At 39.3% G+C, this 14,387-nt stretch overlaps 1 protein-coding gene across 3 annotated transcripts in view; it reads right to left on the reverse strand.

Annotated features, from left to right (window-relative positions):
- Positions 1–4,637: 4,637 nt before the first annotated feature.
- Positions 4,638–14,387, reverse strand: part of Virma (vir like m6A methyltransferase associated) — a 60,315-nt gene continuing 50,565 nt past the window's right edge. For 2 of the 3 annotated variants that reach the window (XM_090339072.1, XM_090339071.1), the window contains 7 exons: positions 14,203–14,355; positions 13,602–13,762; positions 12,216–12,312; positions 9,420–9,586; positions 7,799–8,130; positions 6,817–6,960; positions 4,638–5,784 (listed from right to left, as the gene is read on the reverse strand). In XM_090339072.1, the coding sequence (XP_090195198.1) occupies positions 5,630–5,784; positions 6,817–6,960; positions 7,799–8,130; positions 9,420–9,586; positions 12,216–12,312; positions 13,602–13,762; positions 14,203–14,355 (1,209 nt within the window). In that variant the 3' untranslated portion in view covers positions 4,638–5,629. The remainder of the gene's footprint in view (positions 5,785–6,816; positions 6,961–7,798; positions 8,131–9,419; positions 9,587–12,215; positions 12,313–13,601; positions 13,763–14,202; positions 14,356–14,387) is intronic. The other variant, XM_090339070.1, reaches the window with a different exon arrangement.

Here is a 14,387-nt window from a genome sequence, read left to right on the forward strand (position 1 = left end):
TAGTCTGTATTTCAGAGTACATATGTTTTCTAAAAGACCCCCAATAATTTGACTTGTTCATATCACACAATTAAATTAATGGATCATAAAGCTAGTATTAGTACATAGTTCCTTTCATTACTAGTTTTCCTACATTTTCATAAAAATAAGTGGGCTGGGAATGTGGCTTAGTGGTAGAGTGCTTGCCTAGCATGCATGAAGCTTTGGGTTCCATTCCTCCATTCCACCACGTAAACAGAAAAGGCCAGAAGTGGCGCTGTGGCACAAGTGGTAGAGTGCTAGCCTTGAGCAAGAAGCTCAGGGATAATGCCCATGCTCCAAGTTCAAGGCCAAGCACTGGCAAAAAAAAAATAAGTTTTCAAAACTTGCCAAGGGCCAGGAGTTTGGCCTAGTGGTTAAAGTGCTTGCCTAGCATGCATGAAGACCCGGGTTCGATTCCTCGGTACCACATACATAGAAAAAAGCCAGAAGTGGTGCTGAGGCTCAGTGGTAGAGCTCTAGCCTTGAGAAAGTCCAAGGACAGTGCTCAGGCCCTGAGCTCAAGCCCAGGACTGGAAAAAAAAAAAAAAAAAAAAAAAAAAAACCTTGCCAATAAAAATTTCAAAAACACTGAATAGCTTTTTAAAGTCTCATATCCTTATAGAAGTTTGATTAATACTTGCTTTCAGGTGAAAGTTTTTCCCAATCTTTCTTTAGCTTAAAAAGAATAATGATCATAGAAAACCCGAAATTGCTGGGCAAAGTGGTTCACACCTGAAAACCTAGCTACTCAGGAAACTAAGATCTGAGGATTGAGGTTCAAAGCCATACCAGGCACTAAAGTCTATGAGACTCTTATCTCCAATTAACCACCAGAAAACCAGAAGTGGTGCTGTGGCTCAAAGGGTAGGGTGATATCCTTGAGCTAAAGAGCTCAGGGACAGCTCCCATGCCCAGAGTTCAAGTCACACAAATAATCCCCACAAAAAATATAGATAACCCGGCTGGAAGTTTGGCCTAGTGGTAGAGTGCTTGCCTAGCATGCACGAAGACCCAGGTTCGATTCCTCAGTACCCATAGGTAGGAAAAAAGCCTGAAGTGGTGCTGAGGCTCAAGTGGTAGAGTGCTAGCCTTGAGAAGTCCAAGGACAGTGCTCAGGCCCTGAGCTCAAGCCCAGGACTGGCAAAAAAAAAAAAAAATAGATAACCCAAAATTATTCAACAAGTGTCCAGCAAAATGAAAATGTTTAGTTAACGTAAATGGCATTCCAGGGTTACCAGAACTTTTAACAACACCGTCCCTAGAGATACAACTTCAAACAACTACAAATTGAAGAGGAACCATTTGACCTATTTTAGTTCAAAGCATTACTGAAGTATACTCAGGCCTCTCTTTAGCAAACCAAGAGCCCTTTCCTGGGGAATAATGTAGCATGTCAACACAGATAACTTTTCAAGATTTGTTAACCTGAATACCTCTGAAGAATTTCCACTTGGGTATTTTGTCATTTCCTTTAAATTCTCAGCATTTCTCTTCCCCAAATTAATACCTGAAAGCCTCATTTCATTTAAAACCCACTATTTATGACTCATATACCAGTTAGAATAGGGTTTATCTTGAGACAGGCTAATGCTCTACCACTTTGAGTCACAGCTCCACTTCTTGGTTTTCTGGTGGTTAACTGGGAATAGGTCACAGACTTTCCTGCCTGGGCTGGCCTTGAGCCACAATCAGATCTCAGCCTTCTGAGTAGCTAATATTACAGGTATGAGCCACCAGCACCCAGCTAGAACTGATGTTTTTTCTAGTTGTTGTGAAACTTGGACTCTAGTTCTGGGAGCTGTCCCTGAGCTCTTCAGCTCAAGGCTACCACCCTACCCCTGGGCCTGGGTGTTGTTCCTGAGCTCCAGGCTCAAGGCTACTGCCCTACCCTATACCCAATGACAGTGTTTAGGCCCTGAGCTCAAGCCCAGGACTGGCCAAAAAAAAAAAAAAAAAAAAAAGGTAGGAAGAAAGGGCAGGACTATAGTTTAATGGGTATAGCATTTGCCTAGCATGTGCAAGGAAGCACCTGGGTTCAAACCCATGCACTAAAAAAATGTGTTACTAGTCATATGAAGAAATCAGATATAGTGAAAACAACTGATTAGAGCTGGTGCCAGTAAGCTCATACTTATAATCATAGCTACTCAGGAGGCATATATCTGGAAATTTCATTCAATGCCAGTTCTGGCAGAAACTGGAGGTATAGCTAAAGTCAAGAGAGTGGCTGGGTGCAAATGGTTCAAGGCCCATAATCCTAACATCAAAAGGTTGATATCTGAGGATTGGGTTTGAAGCTGGCATGGCCAGAATAAACTACTCAGAGTGCCAGAAGTGGCACTGAGGCTCAAGTGGTAGAGCCATAGCCTTGGGCACAAAGAAGCTCAGGGACAGCACCTACACTCTTAATTTCAAGCCCGAGGACCAGCAAAAAAAAAAAACATGGGCGTAATCCTAGCTGACCTGAAAATCCTGACTCAAAGCCATTCCAGGCAGGAAAACCATGAGGGTCTTACCTCCAATTAACTAGCAAAATGTCAGAAGTGGAGATGTGGCTCAAGTAGTAGAGCACCCACCTTGAATAAAAAAGCTAAGGGCAGTACTCAAGCACTGAGTTCAAACCCCAGTACTGGGATGGACACACACACACACACACACACACACACACACACAGAGATAAATGTATATATGCCTGTTTCTTACAAGAGCCAAAAGGTGGAAGCCACCTAAGTGTCCATCTACACATGAATGGATAAACAAAATGTTGTATGTATTCACACAATGGAGTATTATCAGTTAAAAAAATGAATAGCCGGGCTCAGGCCTGTAATCCTAGCTACATGGGAGGCTAAGATTAGAGGATTAAGGTACAAAGCCAGCCCAGTCAGAAAAGGACCTGAAACTCTTACCTCCAATTAACCTCTAGAAAAATGGGAAGTGGGGCTTGGCTCAAGGATAGGGTGACAGCTGAAGAGCTCAGGGACACTGTCTCGGCCAAGTTCAAGCCCCATGACCCACAAAAAAAGAAAGTTTGGACATATGCTACACTGTGTAAATCTTGAGAACATTATTCTAAGTTAAACAAGCCAGTTACAAAAAGATAACACTGTTAAAATTCTACCTTTTTTGTTGCATAAGAAAATACAAAACAAACTGGTAATTACCAGGGGATGTGAAGACAAATGAAACTTATTACAATGGATATAGAATTTCAGAGCACTTAATCACAGCACTTATGGGGGACTGGGAGCATGGCCTAGTGGTAAAGTGCTTGCCTAGCATGCGAGAAGTGTCCAAGGACAATGCCCAGGCCCTGCATTCAAGCCCCAAGAATGGCCAAAAAAAAAAAAAAAAAAATTGAGAGCTGGGTGCCGTGGCTCACACCTATAATCTGAGCTGCTCAGGAGGCTAAGATCTGAGGATAGTAGTTCAAATCCAGCTCAGGCAGGAAAGTCTGCAGACTCTTACCTCCAATTAACTACCAGAAAACCAGACCCTTAGGACTAGCAAACAGAGGGAAAAAAAAAAAACCACCAACACAAGAGATGTTCAAGAAACACTTTTGTTGTTTTGTTTTGCCAGTCCTGGGGCTTGAACTCAGGGCCTGAGCACTGTCCTTGGGCTTTCTTAAGGATAGCACTCTTCACTTGAGCCACAGCCCTGATTATATGTGGTACTAAGGAATCAAACCCAGGCCTTGTGTGTGCTGAGTACTCTACCACTAGGCCATGCTCCTGGCTCAAGAAACACTATTTTCTACCTTCTCAAGCTGCCAGTTCTTCTGAGGTTTCTGTTGTAGCTATTTTATCAGTACTGGGGGGGTTTGAATTCATGGCTTCATACTTGTTCTGCTTGACTGTTCCTTTACCACTTGAATCACACCATCAGCCTGGCTTTTCACTGGCTATTTTGAAGATCTTATAGACCTCTATCTGAACTTGCTTTTAAAGAGTCCTCCAGATCTCAGCCTCTTGAATATCTAGAATTACAGATGAGCCACTGTTTTACACAAATCAACTAAAATTAAATCTAACTGTACCTGCTACGGCTTCACACACACTATCAGCAAGTTTGTTTTTTCCTGACCCTAGGACTCAGCCTAGGCACTGTCCCTAAACTCCTTTTGCCTAAAGATAGCACTCTACCACTTGAGCCACAGCACCACTTCCAGCTTTTTCTGTGTATGTAATACCAAAGAATCAAACCCAGAGCTTCATGCCTGCTAAGCAAGCACTCTGCCACTAGGTCATACTCCTAGGCTATTACCTTTCATTTTAAATCTGAAACTTTACAACCGAGACTCCTCTGCCTCCTGAAATAGAGCTTAAACTTGCTAGGCAAGTATGCTACCATATTCATCACACATGTAGCGCAGAGCTGTGTGTGTGTGTGTGTGTGTGTGTGTGTGTGTGTGTGTGTGTGTGTGTGTGTGTGTGTGTGTGTGTGTGTGTGTGTGTGTGTGTGTTGCAGCGCTGAGGATTAAAATGAGGGCCTAGTACACATTAGTCAAGTACTTCTATCACTGAGGTACATCCCCAGTCCTGCCATTTTCTTAATGAACAGAGACTTTCCCACAAAGATTGATAAACAATGGAATGAGACACATACACTTTTTTGTTCATGAGAACTCTTATATTTTATGCCAGATATATAGATTCAGTGTGTTAAGACATACCTTGGGGAAAATATGGCTACTTTCACAAAGTTATAAGCTTTCTTTTTAATATAAAATTCAACCTTTACTTGATGTTTCCAATCCCCAAAATAACAGTATTAGGATGTGCCTCATTTTAGGCTTTAAATAACCATGTAATAAAATAGCATTAATAGGTCCAAAGCTGAAACACAAAGTTTCCAACATAAAGAAGAGAAATGGTTTGTTTCTTTTGGTGTAGCTATGATTCTACAGGGCACCTTCTTCAGGGAACCTTAGTAAATTAATGTAATGCCACAGAATATTTTAAATTTTTGAAGAAACACACCTCTTGGGAACCACAAGAACAACTAATTAGAGGTAGTTTATATTTTTAATATTAGATAACATATTCCTCCTTATAATGACAGTATTATCTTTATAAAACTTTCAGCAGTTTGATGAAAAGTACTGTGCAAGAATAGTGGAACAGGATATTATACTCATTTGAAACACTGTGCAGTGCCCACAGTTTCCAGTAGCAATGAAGTAAATTCTTAAGTTGCTTGGACCTAACTTTAATAAACAAAAGTGACAGATATTTCCTTTCAGCTTAGGTATGCTGTGAAAAAATTACAGAGACACTAAAAGGATGTCATGGGCTGAGAAAAGTCTGGGAATATCTGTGGAATAGGCAAGAAAAATACAAAACAAGTCATTTAGTTTTTCTCTTTCTACCTAGAAATTTTCTAAATAAATAAGTCATATAAAAAGGGGAAAATATATACAAACATACAAAGTTTTGATTTTTATTGAAATCTCATTAGGTATCAAACAAAATCTGCTTTCTTCAGATAAAAAATATTCTCTCAGATGTCTCCATATATAACTGCTAAATCTAAATTGGTCCTTCAATGTCTTATTTTTGTCCTCACGAAATGTCCATATACAGTTAGTGTGGTCCCAAAAGCATTTTTATCGTGTGAAGGACCGTACATGACGACCTCTGCCACTGCCACCGCTAACAAACTTTCCTCTTGAGCCTCCACTGCCACTATTTGCGCTAGCCCAGGAAGGTCCAAGTCCCCCACGACCTCTAGAAGCACGATCCCGAGGACTTGGGCGGTAACCTGTTCAAAAAAAAAAAAAAGGCTTTTAGTTCCATTATCAGTTCTTTCCTTATTACTTAAATATTAATTTTACAGAAACAATTACAAGGAAAAATTATTCTGTCACAAAAAATTCACATAAAAGCTCTATGAATGTGGTAAGGACTATCAAATTATATGCTCTAACCAATCAATCTCTCTCTCTCTCTGTCTCTCTCTCTGTCTCTCTCTCTCTGTCTCTCTCTCTGTCTCTCTCTCTCTCTCTCTCTCTCTGTCTCTCTCTGTCTCTCTCTCTCTGTCTCTCTCTCTCTGTCTCTCTCTCTCTGTGTCTCTCTCTCTCTCTCTCTCTCTCTCTCTCTCTCTCTCTCTCTTTCTCTCTCTCTCTCTTTCTCTCTCTCTGTCTCTATGTGCTGGTCTTGGGGATTAAACTCAGGGCTTAAGTACTCTGATACTTGGGCCACAGCTCCACTTCCAGCTTTTTGGTAGTTAACTAGAGATAAAGATTTCTCAGTCTGGCCTGATTTCAAACCCAGGATCCTTGGATATCAGCCTCCCGCAGAGCTAGGATTACAAGTATGAGCCACTGACACTCAGCTGAACTATATATTTTAAACAGCTCAACTAAGAATAATATACCAAATTAAATTGATACTACAGGGGCCAGGAACATGGCCTACTAGTAGAATGCTTGCCTTGCATACACAAAGCCCTGGGTTTGATTCCTCTGTACTAAAAACACATAAAAAGCCAGAAGTGGTATTGTGGCTCAAGTGGCAGACTGCTAGCCTTGAGAAAGACTTAGGAGTTCCCAGGCCCTGAGATTAAGCCAAGACTGACAAATAAATTAAATGGTACTGTAAAAATATGCATTTAAAACCAAAACTAATACTGATAAGACTCCTAAATTTGATAAAGATTTTGAAAACGAAAAAAGATTAAGTACTTATACAATACAAAACAGAATATACTTTTGTTATAAGAGTATGAGATATTCAACACTTAGAAAAGAACTCATTTCTCCTTTCCCAGCATAATCAAGTGGGGAAGATATACCTGTAGAACTAAGCGGCCGTAATGGAGGAAGAGGGCCCCTATTAAAATTGCTCTGGCCTCCACGACTTTCGTTGTAATTTCCTCGAGGAGTATTCTGAGCACTCCAACTGGAGCCTCTTGTTCCCTCTCGACGACTATAATTTCCTAAACACAAAACAACACAATCAAAATCTATGATTCCTTCAATTTTCCTTTTTTGATCTGGCTGCACCAGAATGAGAAGATGGTTAAGAACAGAAGCTACCATTTTTATTTTCTGCCACTTATATTTCTGTGATCTGATCAACAAATGACAATGCTCTCTTTGGCAAATCAGGTTATTAACAGAACCTATAGTGTGGGATATGAGGATACAACATATAGTGCTTGTAACTGTTCCTGACATCCATGTATGTGTTTACCATTAATGTAGATTCCTAATTTCTTCCATACACATCCACCTAAAACCTGATGTTTTTATTCATCACTTTACTAGTGAAGAGCAACTTCCAGAACTAGCCATGGTGATAGATGCCTGGAATCCCAGCACTTGGGAAGTTGGTATTGAAGGATCACAATGTCAAGGCAGGACTAGACCATATATTAAGAACTCTGTTTGAAAATAATGCTAACAGGTTAGGGAAACAAGGATGTATTACATAGAACAGTCTTATGGAAACTGGTGAAAAGTTCAATTGTGAAAGTAATGTATGATATTCCTCAGAATAATTTTTCAATGTAATAAGGAAAATAACTTGCAAAAATTGTTTTTGAAACTCATCACTAAAAGCACAATATAGCAAAGACTAACTATAAAAGATTTACAGGGTTTTCTTTTCTGTTATTTTCCTATCCAGCAGAGCAATCTAGAAATAGTATTACTAGTCTACAGGCAGCTCAACTTTAAACACAAAAACTACTTTCTCTGTATCACCCTATTTCTGAATCAGAAATTATAATATTCCTATATTCTAACCCACTAGAAAACATATAACATAGTTACCTTTTGAAGCAGGTGGTGTGAAAAACCTATTTTGACTATGAAAAGCACCTCTTCCTCCTCGATTCCCCGAAAACCCACCACGGGAAGAAATCTTCTGTGACACTTTGAGTGGCCGTTTTGGTGGGGGTATTCCATCTTGGGGGACCACTTCTTTACTTTCAGCTGCAACGAAGTCATCCACATGCATAGATGGTGGTCTACTTGTGTTCTGTTTTCTCTGACGAAAAATATCGTGGGGTCGTATACCCTGTCCAAATCCTCCTCTACCCCTTCCTCTTGGTGGTGGCACCACATGAGCTCGTTTGGCAGGTTCAATGTATTCAGATTTTCCACTGTGAAAGCAAAAACATCCCATTTTAAAAATGCTTTTTCCTATTTCTGGTTTAAAAAAATGTATTAAGCCAATCTTTGTAACATTAAAAAACTAAATTTCATTGTTTTCTTATTCCAATTCTGTGAAATTTACAAAAGTTATATTACTTTTGGAATAAAATAACACATAACCTAAGAAAAGTACTCATATTTTATTGGTAAAAATAAACTTTTTGTGTGTATGCTGATACCAGCTTGAACTCAGGGCCTGGGTACTGTCCTTGGACACTTTTTGCTCAAGGCTAGCAGTCTGCCTCTTGAGCCACAGCACCACTTCTGGCTTTTACTATGTATGTGGTACCGAGGAATCGAACTCAGAGCTTGGTGCATGCTAGGTAAGCACTCTACCACTCACCTACTCCCAGGCCATGGCCTCATATTCTTTAGCACCTTTTTGCTCAAAGCTGGCAATCTACCACTTGATCCACACCTCCATCTCACCTTTTTTTCTTTTTACTGAGTAAGTGAAAAAAGTCTTTTAGACTTTTCTGCCCAGGCTGGATTTGAACAATAATTCTCAGATCTCAAATGGCTGAGTAGCTAGAATTACAATGTGTGAGCCATATAGATCCTGGCATAAATGACAAATTCTAAAAGCAATCTGAGCTTAGGTGGTGTGGTGGTTCATACCTGTAAAGGCTGAGATGTGAGAATCATGATTTGACCAGGAAGGAAAGTCTGTCAGACTCTTACCTCCAATTAACCACCAAAAAGCTTGAAGTGCATATGGCTCAAGTGGTCCAATATTATAGCGCCCCAGGCAAAAATGTTTCAGAACATTACCCAGGGCCTGAATTCAAGCACATGACCAGCACTGACAGACAGAAAGACACACACAGATACACACAAACACAAGCAATCTGGTACACTAGTTCAAATCTTCTAAATTCTCATAAATAACAGAGGCTGGGAGTAGATTAGTGATAGAGCAATGATCAGCAAGTGCAATGATTTAAGTTCAAGCCCCAGCACCAAAGGGAAAGAAAACAAATAGCAAATATTCTATGCTCGAGATTAGATCAAGTGCCAACCTTGAGCAAAAAAGCCCAGAGAAAATGTCCTGAGTTCAAGTCCCAGGAGCAGTACAAAAAAAAAAAAACACCTATGACTAAAGTGCTCTGTTGGGGCTGATGTTGGTGGGACTGAAGTTCATTTGCTGTCAAGCAGATGCTATTATCAACTTATTCTTGTTTAAAGAGTATTTGTCCATCTTAAAATAGATCAAGACCTTCAATGGAATAAATCTTACCTTGAAGTTATAAAGGTCTCATGCTTATGCTTCCCAAGTTTGAATCCTTTAGTAGTCTTGGTTCTCCCCGGAGATGATGGTTCTGACAAAAATGAGCGCTCTAATTCTGAATGCAAATCAAAGTCACTACAGCATTTCTCAGAGAGTTCAATCAAGTCAACCTTCACCTACAGTCATAAAAAAGATAAAATACATCTTAAATATAACTGTTAATAAAACATTTCACTATAAAATATAAATTATATTTAACTCATAGTGAATAAATTATAAACCTACTTCTCATCTTTTTCAGAAAGTAACATCACTGATAGTTAACAAAAACAAAAATACCTTATGAATTCAGCCATTTATTTTTGGTAGCTTGACTGCCAAACAGAACTATAAGTCCAGAGGACTTCTGCTGCCTGACAGAATGATTTAGGACTTCTCTCTATAAATCAATAATGTGATAACTCCAGAAATTTCCAAAAAGAATCTGAAAATAAGCCAGGGACTAGTGCCTCATGCTTGTAATGTTAGCTACTCAGGAGGCAGAGATCTAAAAATTTTGGTTTGAAGACAGCCTAGGCAGAAAGGTCTGTGAGACTGTTATCTAGGCTAGAAGTTTGGCCTAGTGGTAAAGTGCTTGCCTAGCATTTAGGAAGACCCGGGTTCGATTCCTTGGCACTACATACATAGAAAAAAAAGCTGGAAGTGGTGCAATGGCTCAGGTGGTAGAGCTCTATACTTGAAAGGAATTCCAAAGACAATGCTTAGGCCCTTAGTTCAAGCCCCAGAATTGGCAAAAACAAAGTTTAAAAAAATTTTTTTAAAAATCTTGTAAGAGTCTTTAGTAAAAAACCAAAATGGAGATATGGCTCAAGTAGTACAATGCCAGCTTTGATCAAAGCTAAAAATGAATGAGAAAGAGAAACCCTGGGTTCAATCCTCATATTGGTACTCCCTGCCCCCCCCCAAAAAAGTTAACCTTCTATAGTTATTCAAACTTTCTAAAGATTCCCCAACATTATGTCCATTCACTGCCATTCCAACCTAACTTTTATTGTTGCTGTTGTTTGTTTTCCCACAGGCATCCAGTGGGAAAGTAGCTAGTAAACATAGATAGACAGACAGACAGAGGCAGATTATGGATGGATGAAGGATGGATATCATCATTAACTTATATAAAACATTGTAAGAATGGCTATCCAGGCATTAGTGGCTCACACCTATAATCCAAAATACTTAAAGGCTGAGGTCTGAGGATTTTGCAGTTCAAAGCCAGGTGGAGAGGACAAATCCTGAAGGCTTTTATCCCAACTAACAACCAAACACCAGAACTGGAAAGTGGCTCAGGCAGTAGAGCACTAGCCATGGGTAAAAAGGCTGGAAAAGAGTTCAAGATTGGGGCCAGAAGTGTAACATAGTAGCAAAGTGCTTGCCTAGCATGCACAAAGTCCTGGGTTTGATTCCTCAATACCACAGACACAACCAGAAGTGGTGCTGTGGCTCAAGTGGTAGAGCGTGAGCCTTGAGAAAGCACAAGGACAGTGGGCAGACCATGAGTTCAAGCCACAGGACCAGAAAAAAAAAAAGAATTAAAAGCTCTAAATTCAAGCCCAAACTAGTACCAGAACAAAAAAGAAGGGTGGGGGGGGAAGATCTCTACGAGATCTGGTTACCACCACCTACCATCTCAGAGACTTTGTAAATGCAAACATTTAAATAAAGAGCTGGTTATGAAATTCAACTTTAGTGAATCAGATTCAACTCATTTAGAAAGTGTAACTAATTTGAAGGTCTTCTTGAAATAATAAACAGAAGGGGGTGGGGGGGAGAGTAATGGGTACCAAGACATGTGAAAGGATATCAAATGTATGTGAATTAATGCACCTTCTTCTGGCAAATATCATGTAACCCTTTTATTAATTACAACAAAAAATATTTAAAAAAATAATAAACAGAACTTTTCACGTTATCACATTAAAAAAAAAGAGGCCAGGCACAGTGGCTTACACCTGTAATCCTAGCTACTCAGGAGGCTGAGATCTGAGGATCATGGATAAAGCCAGCCAGGGCACTAAAGTCTATGAGACATTTATCTCCAATTAATGACTCAAAAACTGTAAGTAAAGGAGTAGGCAGTAGCCTTGAGCTGAAGAGATCAGGGACAGTGCCTAAGCCCAGAGTTCAAGTCCCACAACCAACAAAAGAAAAAAAAATTAGGGGACTCAGAATATGGCTTAGTGGTAAAGTGTTTGCTTTGCATGCATGAAGCCCTTGGTTTGATTCCAGAAGTGGAGCTATGGCTCAAGTGGTAGAGTGCTAGCCTTGAGAATGCCCAAGAACAGACAGCACACTGGCAAAAAGGTAATTTAAAAAAAAAACAAACAAACAAACAAAAAAAAACTGTGCCCTGGCATGGTGGCTCATGCCTGTAATCCTAACTACTCAGGAGGCTGAAATCTGAGGATCACGGTTCAAAGCCAACCTGGGCACAAAAGAACCTGAGATGCTTATCTCCAGTTAACCTCCAGAAAATGGGAAGTGGGGCTTGGCTCAAGGGTAGAGCGATAGCCTTGACATACAGAGCTCAGGGACAGTGCCCAGGCCCAGAGTTCAAGCCCCATGACCCACAAAAACAAAACAAAACAAATTGTATTTAAGATGCTAAGTGAGAAACTGTATTAATATAACTTACTTGTGCCCAAGTGTACCTTAACCATCATGTAATTATGCAAACTACTGGTATAGTGACACACAAAGGAAAACACATATTATCAGTAACTTAAAAAATAGTGAAAAGGTCCTTTATACCAAATCCAGATCAGTTTCAATCTCTTCAGCCTGAAACGGAGTGAAGTACATAGACTTCAATTGATCATCCATCACATCAGCTAGCACATATGCAGTCCTACAACATGAAAAATATTTGCTGAAAAGCACAACACTAAATTGAATGTGTTAGTTTACATTCTAAGTAAAATCTATAGAAAGAAAAAACTAAAATATTACCCAACAAACATGACTGAAATTGGCACTGAACAGACTCCTTTGAAAAGCTATTCAATCCATTGCACAACTACTTAAAGAAAAAAAAAGTATTTAAACTTTAAGAATCAGATACACTCAATACCCAGTACCATTAAAAGAAAAAAGAACTTAGATATTATTAAAAACCAATTATTTGCTGGGAGTGGTATCTCCCATAATCCTACCTACTCAGGAGGCTGAGATCTGAGGATCAAAGTTCAAAGCCAGCCCAGGGGTAGGGCGGTAGTCTTAAGCTGAAGAGTTCAGGGACAGTGTCCAGGAGTTCAAACCCCATGACCCACAAAAAAAAAAAAACCCAAAAAATTCTTTTTTTTTTTTTTTTTTTTTGCCATTCCTGGGCTTGGGCTCAGGGCTTGAGCACTGTCCTTGGGCTTTCTCAAGGCTAGAGCTCTACCACTTGAGCCTCAGCACCATTTCCGGCTTTTTGCTATGTATGTGGGGTACCGAGGAATTGAACCTGGGTCTTTGTGCATGCTAGGCAAGCACTCTACCACTAGGCCAAACTCCCGGCCCCCAAAAAACAATTATTGAAGCCTGGTGCTGTTGTCTCATGCATGTGACATCTGAGGATGAGGGTTCAAAGCCAGACTGGACACAAAAGTCCGTGAGACTCTTTATCTCCAATTAACCATCAGAAAACTGAAAGTGGTGCTATAGCTCAAGTGGTAGAGCGCTAGCTTTGAGCTGAAGAGCTCAGGGACAGAGCCCAGGCCCAAAGTTCAAGCCCAACGACCACAAAAAAAAAAAAAAAAAAAGGAGGGGGAGGAGGAAATCACTACTTGAAAAATAATTGAGCTTATTTCAAAGCTATCAAGTTTAGTGCATTGTACCAACTGTACAGAAACTATCCAAATTTAAATTTTCTAAATATATAGACCAATTCTGACACATCAAATGGTCATTCAGGCTACAGTGTTCCAAAGATTAAGGTACCTATTTATTTACTACTAGTCCAGGGAATAATAAACCCTGGCCTATACAGTCAGCCTGTTTTTTATGGTATGCCTACCAGACACATTTTATATATGTTAAAGTTTTCCTTAAAAAAAAAAGGCTACATATGATGTGAAAAATTGTACATCACAAAAAGAGTTTCCAGCCACTCCACATTCTCACACACACACAAACAAAAACACTACTTATATTTACCTGTTGTTAAATAGGTTCTGAAGAGATTCTGGGGTAGAAAGTATTGGTTCTACATCCTGGTCACTGAGAGGTAAGGGGTCACCTGATGACTCTAGCATCTGCTTAAGTCCTACTATGTTGTCCAACAAAGAATCTAGATTGTCATCATCTTTTGAATGTTCCTAGATACAAATAAAAACAGGATAAGAAGATGCAAATAAAATTTTAACACTTGTGACCATAATCTAATGATTCTTTGTAAGGAAAGGCTGAATTATTCACTACTAAAAACTTTGGAATACCAAGAAATTATTGACATAAAGTATATTAAAATAAAACCAACACCCAAATCCTTGTTATTTTATTTATATACAATGGCAGCAGGGGACTCTTGTTCAAAGAACAGACAATTCAAAAAGCACTGCCTTTGTTTACTTAAGATTCATAACAGTATGGAGATTTTTTTTTTACTAGAAATTACTAGCTCAATTATTTGGAATGGTATAAATACTCAATTAAAGATTCTATTAGAAAGTGACTATGAAAAAGTATACTAGTCAAACTGAAAAGAAAATATGCCTCAGGAATGCTGTTTTTATTTTGGTTTTGTTATTCTTTTTACCAAAACAAGCTTCTCTAGTTCAAGGAACAAATTTTCTGGACTGTCTTCTTTGCTTTGTAGAAGCTGTTTTAACTCTGCAGCATTAATACTCATCGTCCGTGATGGATGAGCTCCATCTACTTCCATGAGACCACTATCATCTCCACAACATCCCTGTAAATGTCACACATAAGTTAAATTTGAGA

Source organism: Megascapheus bottae, chromosome 9 (genome assembly GCF_031878675.1).
Source record: "Megascapheus bottae isolate mThoBot1 chromosome 9, mThoBot2.hap1, whole genome shotgun sequence".
NCBI lineage: Eukaryota > Metazoa > Chordata > Mammalia > Rodentia > Geomyidae > Megascapheus > Megascapheus bottae.